We start from the raw sequence: 17,089 nt of genomic DNA, 5'->3' as shown, positions 1-17,089 counted from the left end.
AACAGTTGCTGTAAGCTATGACATTGGATTTAACAAATCGGAGATATTTTCCAACTAAATCAGTCAATCCATACTCCTTACAAACCAGCAGAAAGTTCCAGAGAATGACAACTGAATACCAAACTCCTGACTAACTGAAGTATGAACAGTTCAACATTGGAATCGGGATGGCACAGTGGCTCAGTGGTTAATACCATCTCACAGTGCCAGGGAACTGGGTTCGATTCCAGCCTCGGGTGACTGTCTGTGTGGAGTTTGCACATTCTGCCTGTGTCTTTGGGATTCCCCTGGGTGCTCTGGTTTCCTCCCACAATCCAAAGATGTGCAGGTTAGGTGAACTGGCCTGCTAAATTGCCCATAGTGTTCAGAGATGTGTAAATTAGGTGAATTAGTTAGGGATAGGGGAATTGGCCTGGGTAGGATAATCTTCGGAGCATTGGTGTGGACTTGTTGGGCCCAATCCCTGCTTTCACACTGCAGGGATTCTATGATTTCTATGAAACCAAAGACTTTCCAGTTTGATTTTTTTACCTCCAATAATGTATTTTTCCGATTTGTTTGTCTGTCTATATGTGTGTGAAGCAAGTTCATCAAGGTTTTAGTTACTAGTGTTAATTGCCAATGGTTTATATCTGCTTCCATCACTAGATCTCAGAATTATATTGTGTTCAAAAGCTTATCAATGGTGAAACCTTAATTACACCACCAGCTGGCTTTCAGTGGGTGCATTGGAGTTGATCAAAGTTGTCGTTATTGTCGTACACCCACCAGAAACATGATGGCTCAGAGCTCTAATTTTAGCATTTCTCATTTAACCTCATCCTGCTTATCTAAGGCAATGAACAGGAGATTAAAATCAAGCCATCCCAGTTCCATGCTCCTGAGCTGGTCCATAAGAATATATAATTTGTTTATTTGGAATAACTGAATTTTTAAAAACCTATTTATTAAAATGATGATAGGCCACTTGGACATTCTTAGAAAACCTTTGATGGATGAGGCATTTTTTACTACATCATCAACTAATAACATTCCTGGCAAGTGGAAACCTGGTCAATCTTGCAAGTAATCTTGAACGTCAATGAGAGATAAATGGAAGCTTAGTCCCCATTGAAATGAAATGCACTGAATCATTACTTGCACTGATTTCATAGGTGTTGAATAAATATATAATCCATTTTGGCTATCCTGGATCTATATTTCACTTGTTTAAAAGAGAGACTGATTAATTAAGCTGCATTCAGCATCTATTGAGGTATTGTACGTGACAAAGGCACATATTACCTAGTCAACCCTGCAATGTTCTTCACATATCTGTGGATCTGTGGCAGGTGATAGTAGGATATCTTCTTAAACTTGGGATCTAAGTACACCCACAGTGCTCTTAGAAAGGAGCTTCCGTGACTTTGACCCCAGCAAAAATTAAAGAACAGTAATATATATCTAAGTAAGGGTGGTGTATGGCTTATCGGGGAACTTACAGGTGGTGTTCCCATGCATCTGCTGCTAATATTCACAGGAGGCTGCCAATGAACTTTTGAAAAAGAACATCAAAGATTGTCACACAAAAGAAAAGAAATAAAGGTACATTGACAATTTGAAAAGGTCTGACATAAAACAGCAAAGAAAGAAAGATTCAACCTTTGTCGCCACAGTATCTTTGACAGACATTCATCTTAACCCTAAAATTTCTTACTTTGACAAACTCAGGAGACATGTCCTTGCTATGAATTTCTGCACATTCACCACATGCAGTATCTTCCTGAGACACACAGACAGGCTAACACAATGACCTTTCTCACTGAACTCTAAGAAAAAGAACAATACTTTTTCCACCTGCTTTGACTACCTTAAGGCTAGTAAAGAGCACTTCTACTGGTAAGGCTCTTTCATCCTGAACTGAACCTTCTTGTAGCCTTTCCATCTGGCACTCTCAATATTTTCAAACCTCTGAAGTGGAAATTGAACCTACACCAGCTCATGGTTAGCATTGGAGTGACTGTGAAGGTGACTGCAGCCATATGCCAATTTCTTTAACTTGTCCCAGATAGCTGTTGCATCAAAGAGGTTACCCAGGTTCAGCATTCTTTGTCACCTGAGGGAAACAGGCAGAATATGTATCTGACTTTACAGTGACTGCTGGCTTTGCCATTGCTGATTGACTGCACACCAATACTTACATGTGTCACATCTCAGCCTTGGCAGTGGCTCTCTGAGCTGCAGCAACAGTAGGCACACTGGCAGAACGACGGTGATGAGATCACAAGTACTGTCATCCACAGGAAGGCATGGCAGATGCATCCTCTATGCAGCCACATTCCACTAGTATGGAGCGTAGCAGCATTCCCAGCTCTCTGTTGAAAGCAGGTATCTGGATGGGTATAAACCCAGTTGGATCTACTGAGGTGCAATGAATTTGGCCATCATTTCCAAGTTGCAAACTATGTGTACCAAACTCTTTACCCAGTCCAGCACCAAGCTGACTCAACATTACTTGATGATCAATGTGGGTAGGCATACTGGCAGACTGTCCAACTTGCCAAAGATTTCATTGTGCATACAAATCAGCCTTTTCTGCAATCCACCATGTCAAAATGTTCATCTGAGTCTTCTGCGACAGAACCTGTGTTTGACCTGAGGCTCTGGGCAAGCTGGTGCCTATAATATAATTTTCTCTGCCCCCGCCCCTGCTGTAGGTCAGACAAACCTGACAACTCATCCTGTGCAGATCCTGCTTTGAATACAATCTCTAAAGTGTGAGAAAAGTCAGTGTCTGAGCTGATGCTTGCACGCATGAATGTGAGTGATAGTTATTACTCTTAACCTCTTTCTCCACGTCCTGCTCTTTCACCAGTGTCCAGGCAGGTAGCAGTTCTTGCTAGTCTGAAAGGAGGTAGTAACAAGGGTAATAACTGTTGTGTATGAGGGGTAAGTGAAGCAAAAGCAAAAGCTGATGATCACAGAGTCCTCAGCAGCTGGTAAATCAGAATTGCTGTTGGGATGACAGAGTGGTTAGAACATGAAAACAATGGGTTTGGGATGAGGATGGTGTGATCTTTGATTGCTTCAGCCCACTGCCGACTTTGACCTCCGCAATTGGCTCTTCCAATGAGGGCAACCATTGTCTCCTCAATTGGAAAAGGACATACCACTGCTTTTTTTAGATTAGATTACTTACAACAAGTCCACACCAACCTCGAAGAGCAACCCACCCAGACCTATTCCCCTACATTTACCCTTCACCTAACACTACAGGCAATTTAGCCTGGGCAATTCACCTAACCTGCACATTTTGGACTGTGGGAGGAAACCGGAGCACCCGGAGGAAACCCATGCAGACACGTGGAGAACGTGCAAACTCCACACAGACAGTTGCCTGAGGCGGGAATTGAACCTGTGTCTCTGGCACTGCTTGCTTCATGTAATGTAGTTCTGCTACTCCTGATTACATAAGGACATAAGAAATAAGAGCAGGAGTAGGTATTCATGACTGATATTTTCATGGACCTATCTCTATTTACCCTTAATTCGTTTACTGTTCAAAAATCTATCAATCTTTGCCTTAAAAACAAGGTAGCCTCAACTGCTTCACTGGGCAGGGAATTCCACAGATTCACAACCATTGGTTGAAGCAGTTCCTTCTCAACTCAGTTACTCTAGGAGAAAGAGAGGACTGCAGATGCTGGAGATCAGAGCTGAAAATGTGTTGCTGGAAAAGCGCAGGAGATCAGGCAGCATCCAAGGAGCAGGCGAATCGACGTTTCGGGCACGAGACCTTCTTCAGGAAGGGCTGAAGGATTCCTGAAGAACGGCTCATGCCCTAAACATCAATTCTCCTGCTCCTTGGATGCTGCCTGACCTGCTGCGCGTTTCCAGCAACACATTTTCAACACAGTTACTCTGCCAAGTTGTTCTGTAGGAGACAGCAAAGTACATAAATGCAGAATGAAAATGCACTTGGATGATCTGGTTGTCACAACTGAGTAGCTGGCTGTGTGTGCAAGTTGTGAGACAAAGGTGTGAGGTTTGCTGCAGTGCTAATTCTGATAGATGGTGATTGTAGGTGAGTGATGGGGGTTTGGTCCACAAAACACTGTTGAGTTTATGGTGCAGGTGGGAGGATGTGGCACTGAATGATACATTCTCTGACCTTGAACACTGTTGTGAGGCCATTAGTCTTCCTGTGGAATTGGATCTAGTTCATCCAGCATTGATCACCGTGCTTATCCAGTTCCACTGCCTTGCAAAGGGCTTACCCCGACCCTAATGTGAGCAGGTTACATATTTTCTCCTTCACCTCCTGCAGATCTCCACTTCAGCAGTAAAAAAAATCCCTGCCATGTTGGGTTGCTATTAAGTGACCCCAACCAGAATCTTCTTTTCTCCAATCTCTGCCTAGATATTCTCAATGTCATGGAGATGATCATGAGAACTGCGCTTTCTAATAAAATAAAAACAGAAATACTCAACAGTTCAGCTACATCTGTGGTGAAAGGACAAGTTAATGTTTTGGTTCAGTGACCATTCAGGTAATCTGAATGAAAATGAACAAGATCTGAAACACTAACTCTCTTTCTCCATCCATCAATGTTGGTCGATCTATTGCATATTTTCACCACTTTCTGATCTTATTTTTCAGCATCTACCATATTTTGCTTTGGCATTTCAATTATTCTTTTTTATTATCCTCAGGGAACAAAACATATTTAAACATAACCCGCTCATGGCATTCAATGCATTCAATCACTGTACACACTTTCACAGACAAAGCATCAGACTGCACAAATCAACCATCATTATATATGCTTTTGCTTTACTATCCAATTAACAGTGGTTTAACGAGTGCTAAATTTAAACAGAATTGCTCTTATTTTCCTTTTTTCTGTCTTTTTGATGACACAACCCACTTGTAAAACTAATACTAAACAAACATGGGGTGAGGGGCAGGGTGGGGGGGGGGGGAGTTGTTTAATCTGACTATTCCTCAGTTTAATGGAAAACAATCACAGCTCTTTAATACTTGAATTATCAATGGAATCCGTAAAATATTGCAGTTTTCTGTAAGATTGCTGCTATAGTTGATTAGTAGATCATTCAGTCACGCTCAAACTCAAATGCCTTTTGCATTTGAGAATTTGAGCATTGTTCCAATCACTTTTCTTAAGGCAGTCAAGGAAATTATCACTTTATAATTGACACAAAGTAATCAGGACGGTCGGCTCATTGCTGCTTACCTGGTTGGGAAAGAAGAGGTGTGTAAGGAACTTTGGGCTCCAGTGCGGTCATAGGAGGAGGTAACAGAGGGTTTGCGAAGCTGCGCAGTGGATGAGTGGGTCGGACGCAGGCTGTAGGAATCGTTCTGCTTGGAGCCTCCTCACCTGAAGGATGCTCAGGTTGTGTCTGGCTTAACATGGCTGGCTGCTGAAGGTGCGATGTTTGAGCCTCTGTTATGGCTTTGAGAAGGAAAACAACAGTTACATTGAGTTATATTCCATTATACCAAGTCTACAACATAGAAATGGGCCATTTACCTCAACAGATCGATGCTGACAATTATCTTCTACGGGGACCATGTCCAACAGCTTTTATCTAATGTTACCACTATACCCTCCCATTCCTTTTCAGCGACAGTAAATAAATATTCCTTTGGAACATTCCCAAATCTATCTCAAAATGATTCACTAACAACACCATCTTATATACCTCTCTGGACAATAAGGATTGCTACAATACCTTTGGAGCTACCAAGAGATCAAATAAATGATTGGCATGTGGCACCATGGGCCTGATTTTCCGAGAAGTGGGAATCATAGTCAGATTACCAATTCACTCCAACTTTGTTCTGGCTTAACTTTGCTTAAAGGTCAAAGATGCTAGCCTCATTACTGGATGTAGAGTTTTCAGGTAGGATAGAGGAGGGGATGGAAAAAATGGAGTATAGCTCAGTAGTGTTAATCACAGTGCAAAACCAGTAGGATTGTAATGTTGGGGACTTCAACTACCCAGCTATCAACTTGGATACAAACAGTGTGAAAGGTACACAGGGCAAAAAATTTGTGAAATCCATTCAAGAAATCTTTTTAGCCAGCATGTAAAATGAGAGAGATTGCAACTCTAATGTTAGGGCATGAAGCTGGACAGCTGGATGAAGGACCAGTGGGTGACCATTTTGATGTAGTGATCGTAATGTTTTGCAGCATTATGGAAAGAGACAAGCATAGAAAGGGAGCAAAGGTTCTAAAAGAGGGTGAACTTTATAATACTGGGAGACAATCTTCAAACTAGACAACTCCCCAGTGTGGAGTCCAAACTAGAGGGCATAGGTTTAAGGTGAGAGGGGAAAGATATAAAAGGGACCTAAGCAGTAACTTTTTGATGCAGAGGGTGGTGCGTGTATGGAATGAGCTGCCGGAGGAAGTGGTGGAGGCTGGAATGGGATATAAATAGGAAGGGTTTCATGGGATTTGGGTCAAATACTGGCAAATGGGACTCCACAACCACCTGATGAAGGAGCGGCGCTCCAAAAGCTAGTGCTTCCAAATTAAACCTGTTGGATTATAACCTGGTGTTGTGTGATTTTTAAATTTGTACATCCCAGTCCAACACCAACATCTCGAAATCATGACAGCTGAATACAGCTTTGATGTAAAGGGCAGTTGCTGTCATCGCAATTTGTAGTATCAATGACTTCAAACTAAATGTGGGAGGCTTATTGGGAAATTTGCAGACAACATAAAAATTGAATGGGTAGTTGATTGTGAAAAGGACGTTTGTCAACTGAAGGATGATATAGTACTCAAAAAGCACAGCAGATCAGGCAGCATCCGGGGAGCAGGAGAATTGATGTTTCAGACATAAGCCCTTCATCAGGAATGATTCCTAATGAAGGGCTTATTCCCAAAATGTCAATTCTCCTACTCCTCGGGTGCTGCCTGACCTGTTGTGCTTTTCTAACACTACACTCTCGACTCTGAGCTCCAGCATCTGCAGTCCTCACTTTTTCCTAAATGCAGGATGATAACAATTAATTTTATCTCATTCCTTTAGAACAGGGATCATGTATGGTGCAGTGGTAATATCACTGGACTTGTAGCCTCGAGGCCCAGGAATATGCTCTGGGAGTATTGGTTCAAATCACACTTCTACAGCTGGCTACTATTCAATCAGTAAAATTTGAAAATAAAAACCTATCTAATTCATTAATGCCTTTTCCTTTAGGCAAGTGAATCTGCCAACCTCACCTAGAGTGGCCTCAAGTGACCCCAGACCCATAGCAATGTGGTTGACTCTTAAATGTCTCTCTGCAATGGACTACCAAGCTACTTTTTTGAACAGTAACTGGGGATAGACAACAATTGTGACCTTACCAGCAATACCAACATTCCTTGAAGGAATAGAAAGACTGTAAGGTGCAACAAATGGTACAATTTCAAAGAAAGGTTCAATCAATAATGCATCTTTACCTGATCCAAATCCACGATCGACAGTCAGTGTGGGGAATGGCATGGTACGCAATGGAAACTGTGGGTGAGGATATCCACATGTCGGAGATGGCAGGATGCCAGGATATTGGGCACTCTCCAGTGTTGGAACAGGAATCGCACTTACTACAGCTGCAAACATGAAGTGAATTAAAAACTCATGTCATTGTTCAGTCACACTGTCCACAAACTGAAAAATGTTTCCTTGAGAAAAGTACTTGAAATATTGCTGAATGTGACTTTAGTTTTCTAATTATGCTACATTTATACAATTAGATGAGATTTAAAATTAAATTGCATTTCTATTAAGGCTGATTAGAAAAGGTAACACCTTCAGTTTTTGCTGAAGGACCCTCAAGGGAGAATGTCTCCTGACAAATGAATTGCCTAAGAAACTTTGAAGGTTGGACGGTAGCAGCTTTATAAACATGAGCTGTTCCCATCACTCTCATGAAGCACATCTGCCTTAACACTTTTGGAATGTTAAACCTTTTTGTAATTTTATTTGCTGTATATTGGAACAGGGTTCGTATTTTACTGAACACCAGGTAATATTGAGTAAGAACAACAAAGGAAAGGCAGTTCTGGGTGGATGGACACAGTGTTGTGCAATAACTGAGAATACCATTGAAAACAACGATGGGAGCTTTTCTACACTGGGCACAATTGACAATCAGGTGCAATTGCCAAAATTGTGCCAGTTTTCTGAATTGTTGTCATGAATCAAACTTTCACTCAACCTCATTTACATTATCACAGATACAAAAGACACAATTTTCCCTTCCCTAGAGTTAGCAAGGAGGACAAATGAAACAACAAGGAACTATGGATGCTGGAAATCTGAAACAAAAGAACATAAATTGTGAGAGAAACCCAGCAGGTCTGGCATCATCTGTGGAGAGAAAGCAGAGTTTTGGATCTAGTGACCCTTCTTCAGAACTACTGTTGTCCACAGATAGTCCCAGACCTGCTGAGTTTCTCAGGCAATTTGATATGATTTCACAAGTTGGTAATGGAGAGAGACCCTTTATTGTTCCCTCAGTAGTTAAGCACTAGGCAAGAAGGTCTGTGATATACATAAGTGATCTGGAAGAGGGCACTGTTGGTATGATCAGCAAGTTTGCAGATGACACGAAGATTGGTGGAGTAGCAGAAAGCATAAGGGACTGTCAAAGATTACAGGAGGATATAGATAGACTGGAGCGGAAAAGTGGCGGATGGATTTCAATCCAGACAACTGTGAGGTGATGCATTTAGGCAAGAGCGAATTATACAATGAACGGAAGAGCCTTGGAAAAAGTTGATGGGCAGATTGATCTGGAAGTGCAGGTCCATTGTACCCTGAAGGTTGCTGCACAGGTGGATAGAGTGGTCAAGAAGGCATAGAGTATACTTGCCTTCTTTGGATGGGGTATTGAGTATAAGAGCTGGCAAGTCATGTTAAAATTGCACAAGACATTGGTTCGGCCGCATTTAGTATACTGTGTACAGTTCTGGTTGCCACATTACCAAAAGAATGTGGACGCTTCAGAGAGGGTGCAGAGAAGGTTTACAAGGATGTTGCCTGGTATGGAAGGTGCTCACTATTAAGAGAGATTGAGCAGGTTAGGTATGTTTTCATTAGAAAAAAGGAGATTGAGGGGGGACCTGATTGAAGTTTACAAAATCATGAAGGATAGAGACAGGGTGGATAGAGACAAGCTTTTTCCCAGCGTGAAGGATTCAATAACGAGAGGTGGGAGGTGGAAAGTTTAAGGGGGATACACACAGCATGTACTTCACACAGAGGGTGTTGGGCATCTGGAACACGTTGCCAGCAGAGGTGGTAGAGGCAGGCATGGTAGATTAATTTAAGATGCGTCTGGACAGATGCATGAGTAGGTGGGGTCCAGAGGGATACAGATTCTTAAGAATTGGGTGACAGGTTTAGACAGTGGATTTGGATCGGCTCAGGCTTGGAGGGCCAAAAGGCCTGTTCTTGAGCTGTAAATTTTCTTTGTTCTTTGTTCTTATTCCCAATCCAGGTCTTTGAGGCCTTTAAGTAGCTAATTAATAGTCAGTTAACGGTCTCAATTCGCCACCACCCTGACTAGCTATATTCCAGGCAAGCAGAAAAACTGGCTAGTTTCTAAAGTAAAAACCAGGGTGACCTGGCTGCCAGGATGTGGATTCAATACTTGCCCCAATCTGGGGCCAATCAGGTGCACGGAGAGTGTGGCAAGAGTGTAGCTATTGAAAGCCTCACACTTGCCTTTGCCTTTCATGCCCTGATCGCTTCTCCTTTCATCTCCAACCCTGCGAGATCCAAAACAAAACATTTATCTTCTTGCTGTTGGATCCCACACCATTCAGGCCTCACACCATTCAGTGGTGATCTCTAAAATCCAGAATCCACCAGCTACTAAGCTGACTGGGGCTCGGTTGTTATTTCCTTCACAACTGACTCTAACGTTTTCCAAAAAAAAAGGTATGAAGCTAATTAGTCAATGATTACCATTTTTTTGTCTTCTTCCCTTTTCAAATAAGGGCATAACATCAGCAGTCTTCTAATTCTCCAGTAGTTTTCCAGAATCTAAGGATTCCTGAAGGATTACTAACAGTGCATCCTGTTGGTACATCCTTTAATATCCCAGATGTAACTCATCAGGTCCTAGAGACTTATTGGTCTTTAACCCTGTTCGTTTCCCTAGCATTTTTTTCTCTAGTGGTAGTTATTGTATTCTTTTCCTTTCCTCCCTTTGCCTTTTGATTATTTAGCAACATTGAAATGCTATTCGTGTATTTCACAATGAAGACTGATGCAAACTATTTATTCAATTCCTTTGCCACTTCTTGATTCCCCATTATTTTTATCCCAGCCTTGGTCTTTAAGGGTCGATGGTCACGTTGGCTTCTATCTTCATTTTTTATATGTTTAAAGAAGCTTCCATGGTCCATCTTGATATAACTTACAAATCTGCCGTCAAATGTTATCTTCTTTCCGAAATTATGAAAGGCATGGATAGAATGGAATATCTGAGGTTTTTTTTTTCCTCGGTAGGAATGTCAATTATTAGAGGGCATACGTTTAAATGTGAAAGGGCAAAATTTTAAAGGAGGTCTGAGAGGCGAGTTTTTTTATGCAGAGTTGCCTGGAATGTGCTGCCAGAGGAGGTGTTGGAAACAGATACAATAGCAGTGTTTAAGAGGCATCCTGACAGAGATATGATTGGGATGGGAATAGAGGGATAGGGACTGTGTCGAGGTGAGCAGATTTTTAGTTTAGAGAGCCATCCTGTGTTGTACATCTTCTTAGTTCTTTGTTCTTCCTCTTCTGTTTTGGTCTTTTTTTTAGTTTTTAAATCTCTCCCAGTGTTCTGGTTTATCACTAATCTTTGGCAGATGGGAATTTTTTTTCAATTTTCATGCTATCCTTAAACGTCCAGGTTAACCATTTTGGTTCATCCCTCTCTTCCTCACTTGGATTTATCTTTGCTGTGAGTTGTAAACTTCCAGATGGATTCAACAGTATTTGTTAATCTTATATATCTCTCATGTTGTTACACTTCTATTCGTATGAGCACCAAGCACTCCTGGAATATATAACTCTGAGCTAGGTATAAAATAACATTTCCTCCAGTCTACCCCAAATATGCATCTTGAGATGAGTTCTGTGAAGAATACTGATTAATTCATGAGACAGTTTCGTTCCCTATGCCACTCAGCTTAATCATCCATTTATCATCCACTTTCCAAGTGTTCTTGTGTTTGAATGCAACATTACTTGAGTGAAGGTGTATCAGTGGAATAAAAGCAATTGCTTCAGAATATCATCTGATTTAAATTTCAGAAAAAGGTGATGACGGCCTTTTCGAACATTTCCTGCTGTTAAGCTGTAAAGGTCATGATCACTTCATCGTTTGATTTGCTTTGGTTGTTTGATCATGTTGTGATGATTCAGAAAACAAGAGCCTAGGACAAAATGCTCATCTGTATTTTCAAATTTAAATTTCTTTCGACCTCAGGGATTTCATTTATCGACCATTATGCAAAGTTCAGCTGAGAGAATGCTTGATTCTTCAGCTGTAAAGTAAGGCAGTCACCAACATTTGGACGAATACAGTGTCTCATTCTTTCTTTAAAAGCAAAAAAATTAGCTTCCAGCTCCTTTATCTCCCAATTCCCAGTGGAAGGCACTGCTCCCTCTCCCACCCCCGAGAAATATAAAACATGTATTTAATAAAATAGGCAAAATGTCAGCGCCAGGCTAGTTAGCCCATGGGCTCTGTCTATTTTATACGAATCTGCATCATTTTACATTATTTGAATCTCAAATAGGTGAAATTGCAAAATACCAAAGTTACTCACTTGGATTGGTGGGCTGTGAATCCATGGGAATCATCAGTTTTGGTCGTGTTCCCCTTCGTGCTCCTAGAGAACGTTCGAGTGTGGACATGCTGCTTTCAACTTCATCAGGATCATGACCTTTGAACAAGATAATCAAATGCTGCTACCATTGAGTTTGTACTGAATTATCTCTAAGATTCAAAATGCTACGCTCATATAACAATAACAACTAATTTCTGTGTTCACTTTGCATGCTAGAAATTCCAATGTTTACACCGAAAGTGGAATCTGCCCCACTAAATAGAAAATGCTGTTCTTGTATTCATCCTCTTACATTAAATCCTAGGATCTTTCCTTTGCACTGCCAAAGTGTAGAACAATTCCTAATGTCTATGACCATCATTACTTCAACATAACACTAATAAATACCAGAGTCCAGAAAGTGTGCTGTCATTATAGATGTAAAACTGAATTTGAAGGAGCAAAATACATCAGTATTCCTCTTCTTTGTTCTGGACGACCAATCTTTCTCATGGGCTGAACATGCTTTCTCTGCCTTTCTTCCCTTACATCCAGAATGGGTTTGAATGTGACTCTGGATTGGAGGAAGCTGCCCAGAGGTACTCAGGGAATCATAGGCGAAAGTGAGAAATGTAGATGCTGGACTATCAGAATCAAGATTAGAGTGCTGCTGAAAAAGCACAGCAGGTCAGGCAGCACCTGAGGAGCAGGAAAATTTACGTTTCAGGCAGGAATCTTGATTCCTGATTAAGGGCTCCTTCCAAAACGTCAATTTCCCTACTCCTCGGATGCTGCCTGACCTGCTGTGCTTTTCCAGCAGCACTCTAATCTTGACTCTGATAGTCTAGCATTTGCAGTCCTCACTTTCGCCTACTCAGGGAATCATGCCAAATATGGTTCAGATGAAACTATTTACACTTGATGAGCACAGACGTTGGCTCCATTATAACTAAAGAGGAATTGAACTATGAAGCTGAGGATTAGGGTTAGTAGGGTTAGGCTAGATTAGCTCATTGCTGCTCATCCTGATTCTGCAGTCTAAACCTGACAAAGAGACAAGAATTGCAGCCTTTAATCTCCAACTCTATTTCACTCTATTACACTTGACCCCTTATCTGCAAAGTTTGAGATGGACATTAATTCACAGCTCCCCAACAAAGCAAGTTATTTGGAGGTCAGGCAGCATTAAAATGTTGCTAAGCAACATTCCTCTTTTTATTGAATGACTGTTGCTTGGATAACAGTGAGATATAAAAGACAGGATAAATTCTCCAATAGTGAGATATCTAACTCTAAATATTTAGTATCTGTATTCCCAGCTTTAAAACTAGTGAGAGATATCAGTTAAATAGACACATTAAGAAGTATGCGTCTAATCTGAAGGCCACCATTTTACAGTTTTCAGAGACAAATGGATAGAGATATGGAATTCAATCAGAAAAAACACTGATAAAAATACCAGAATGGCATTTATTGAGACAAAAATGAGTTTATTCAATCACTGCAAATCAATGGCCCTCAGCTACATAGCACAACAACTTTATTGACAGCAAGTCTTGATTCAAGGTGGCTAAAGGTGCAGGAAAACTTTTAAGTTTTCTTTCATAATTATTTTCTTTTAGAACTACTGGTCCCAATATGGATGGAGTGGCAGGTGGTGAGCAAAGCAGCATGTCTGCAGGAAAGAAATGCAGAAAAGCCAAGATATATTGTCAAATTTAAATAAAATTTAACAACAGGCCCTCATTATTCCATTACTCTGTTTCTGGCTGACTGGCTGTTGGGCAGAAATTGTCAAAGGTTCTCGATAACTCAACCATCAGCATTACAGCCATCTAGTACTGCTCTGAAGGCATGAATTCAAATCCCAGCACAGCAGCTGGGGAATTCACATTCAATTGATTCAGCAAATCTGGAATAAAAAGACATATCAGTCATGATGATCATGAAACTACCAGATTATTCATTGATTATGTTGTGATCTTCTATATGGTACACCCCTCTGAAGAAGCACCAAAAGCAGGAAGGACATAGACTTCAAGGTCCACTATCAAATGTGACTTGGTAGCACCATTACTGTCCATGTAGACCAAGTCCTGTAGGCCATACTTGTCAGACTGAGTCTTAGCATGTGGTTTCAAAACCAACAAGAAGGAATTTAAACTATTTAGTTCTCATCGATTTACCCACTGCAGAGACATCTACTCATGACAGTTTTGGGAGAAGTCACCAATGACAAATCCCCATGGAGATGCAATTCTGTCTTCTCTCTGAGATCGCCCCCCATTACATTATGCACTAAATGTCCAGCAGCTCAAAACTAAACATGTGCTGTGGTGATGTGAGATATCATCACATGACTTTATTCAACCAAGACAGGTTAATGGGAATCAGGCTATCCTGTGTTTGGAGTCATGCCCAGCACAATGGAAATGGTTGTTATTGTTCTTGTTCTTGGAGGCAAATCATTTCAACCCTAGGGAATTTCTGTAGGAAGTCCTTGGAGTAGTGCCCAAGGCCCATCCACCACCCTCCATTTTTAACTGCTTCATTATTGGCCTTTCCTCCATACATGATTAGAAGTGAAGACGTTTGTGCCTGCAGGAAGCAATACCTGGACAACATTTGAGCTCGGGCTGACACCCAGTAAGTCTCATAATTTTGAGCTATGAATACTAGAGAGAATGTAACCATCCTTCCTTGATGATCAATGGCATTACCATTACTAACTCTCCCATCAGCAATATCCCTACATTTACATTGAGAAGAAACTTTATTCTGTCAGTCATATAAATACTGTTTACAAGAGCAAATCATAAATTGGGAATTCAGGAACTCACCACCTGATTTGCCAAAGCCTTGCCATGATCTACAAAGCACAACTAAGGAGTGTGTTAGAATATTTTCCACTTGCCTGGATAGGTGCAGATCACTCAAGAAGCCAGACACCTTGACAACATTACCTATTTGATCTCATCCATCATCTTAAAAACCCTGTCCCTCCATCATTGGCAGCAGTGTGTACCATATACAAGATGGGCTGCAATAACTCACTAAAGCTCCTTCAACAGCTCCATGGTGCCCTGGCTTCACTTCTCTTGCACAATGTCCAGGCCAACTTAGCTTGCTGCAACAGAGGCTCCTGAAGGTAGCCAGTCTCTGAACACTAGCCGTAAACTGTCCTGAAAGATAAATGGATTGGTTCTCCCATGATTGGCTTTGAGCAGAATAGTTCTGACACAAATGAGATATTCTGGGTGACAATAAAATATATATCTACAATAGAAACAAAGAAGACAGAAGCAGGAACAGGCCATGTGACTCCTTGAGCCTGCTCAATATGATCACTATGATAGGGCAGCACAGTAACTCAGTGGTTATCACTGCTACCTCACAGCACCAGGGACTTGGGTTCAATTCTACCTGTGGGCGACTGTCTCTGTGGAATTTGCACTTTCTCCATGGATCTGTATGGGTTTCCTCCAGATGTTCCAGTTTCCCCGCACAGTCCAAAGAGGTGCAGGTTAGGTGGATTGGCCATGCTAAATTACCCAAAGTATCCAGGGATGTATAGCCTTAATGGGTTAGCTATGAGAAATGCAGAGCTGCAGGTTATGAATGGGATGCTTTTCTGAGGATTGGCATGGACTTGTTGGACTGAATGGCCTGCTTCCACACTGTAGGGATTCAATGACCATGGTTGATCATTAAGCTCAGTATCTGAATTCCACCATTTCCCTTGATCCCTTTAGCCACAGAGCTAAAACTACCTCCTTCATGGAAACACTTAATGTTTTAGTCTCAGCTACTTTCTGTGACAGTGAATTTCACAGGCTCACCTTTCCCTGGGAGAAGAAATTTCTCCTCATCTCAGTCTTAAAAGGTTTATCTTTAAACTATGACCCCTGGTTCTGAACTCCTCCACCATTGGAAACATTCTTCCTGTATCTAACCTGTCTAATCCTATTAGAAGTTTATAACTATTTATGAGATATCTCCTCATTCTTCTAACTATAGTGAATACATTCCTGACTGACTCAATCTCTCCTCATATGTCAGTCCTGCCATCTCGGGAATCCCTCATGAGCAAGAACATCCTTCCTCAAATAAGGGAACCAAAACTGCTCACAATATTTTCTGCCTGCTGCACCAGCTCCTTCAGTGACTGGTGCATATGGACACCCAGGTTTCACTGAATATCCCCCTCTCTTAATTTACAGCCATTTAAATAATAATCTGCCTTCATATTTTTGCCATAATAGAGGATAAGCCCATATTTATCCACATTATACTGCACTTGCCATGCATTTGCCCACTCACTCAGGCTGACCAAATCACACTATAACATCTCTGCATATCATCCTCATGGATAGCCCTTCCGTCCAGCTTTGTGTCATCTGCAAATTTTGAGACATACATTTAGTTGCCTCATCTAAATCATTAACATATGTTGTGAATAGCTGGGATCCTAGTGCAGATCCCTACAGTACCTATTAGTCACTTCCTGCCATTCAGAAAAAGACCCATTTATTCCTACTCTTCATTTTGTGTCTGCCAATCAATTTCTTATCCATCTCAAACCCATACAATTTAAGTTTACAAAATAATCTCTTATGTGAGACTTTGTCAAAAGCTGTCTGAAAGTCCAAGGAACCAGCATTCAAAGGCTATCCCAATCAACTCTATACATACATCCTTGACAAATTCCAGTAGATTTGTCAAGCATGATTTTCCTTTTGTAAATCCATGCTGACTGTGTCTGATTCCACCACTATTTTCTAAGGCTCTATTATATAATTCTATGGACTCCACCACCTTCCTTACTATTGATATCAGGCTCACTGGTCTATAATTCCCTATTTTCTCTCCAACTCCATTTTTAAGTAGAGTGGTTACATCAGCTACATTCCAATAGAGTACACAATAGCCTAGTGGTATCATCATGAGACTATTAAAGATGCAGGTAATGTTCTGGGGACCTGAGTTCAAATCCTACCATGGCAGATGGTGGAATTTCAATTCAATAATAATCTGGAAACCAGAATCTAATGAGGACTATGAAAATATTAATGTCCTTTAAGGAAGGAAATTGCCACCTTTACCAATGGTCTCCTCTATATTGGGGGATCAAAGCATAGAATGGGTGACTGTTTTGCAGAACGCCTACACTCAGTCTGAAAAAATACCCTCAACTTCCAGCTGCCTGCCACTTTAACACATCACCCTGTTCCCTGGCAAGTCTCAGGCTTGCTGCAGTGATT

At 41.2% G+C, this 17,089-nt stretch overlaps 1 protein-coding gene across 1 annotated transcript in view; it reads right to left on the bottom strand.

Annotated features, from left to right (window-relative positions):
- The window catches only part of dcc (DCC netrin 1 receptor), a 990,886-nt gene that overhangs the window by 20,664 nt on the left and 953,133 nt on the right, over positions 1-17,089 (bottom strand). The window contains exons 25-28 of the mRNA XM_060825544.1: positions 11,829-11,945; positions 7,464-7,613; positions 6,998-7,003; positions 5,235-5,453 (exon numbers count right to left, since the gene is read on the bottom strand). Coding sequence (XP_060681527.1) covers positions 5,235-5,453; positions 6,998-7,003; positions 7,464-7,613; positions 11,829-11,945 — 492 coding nt within the window. The remainder of the gene's footprint in view (positions 1-5,234; positions 5,454-6,997; positions 7,004-7,463; positions 7,614-11,828; positions 11,946-17,089) is intronic.

Source organism: Hemiscyllium ocellatum, chromosome 1, assembly GCF_020745735.1.
Source record: "Hemiscyllium ocellatum isolate sHemOce1 chromosome 1, sHemOce1.pat.X.cur, whole genome shotgun sequence".
NCBI classification, from domain to species: domain Eukaryota; kingdom Metazoa; phylum Chordata; class Chondrichthyes; order Orectolobiformes; family Hemiscylliidae; genus Hemiscyllium; species Hemiscyllium ocellatum.
The sequence above is the reverse complement of the archived record's forward strand: the minus strand, read 5'-3'. Positions and strand labels throughout refer to the sequence as shown.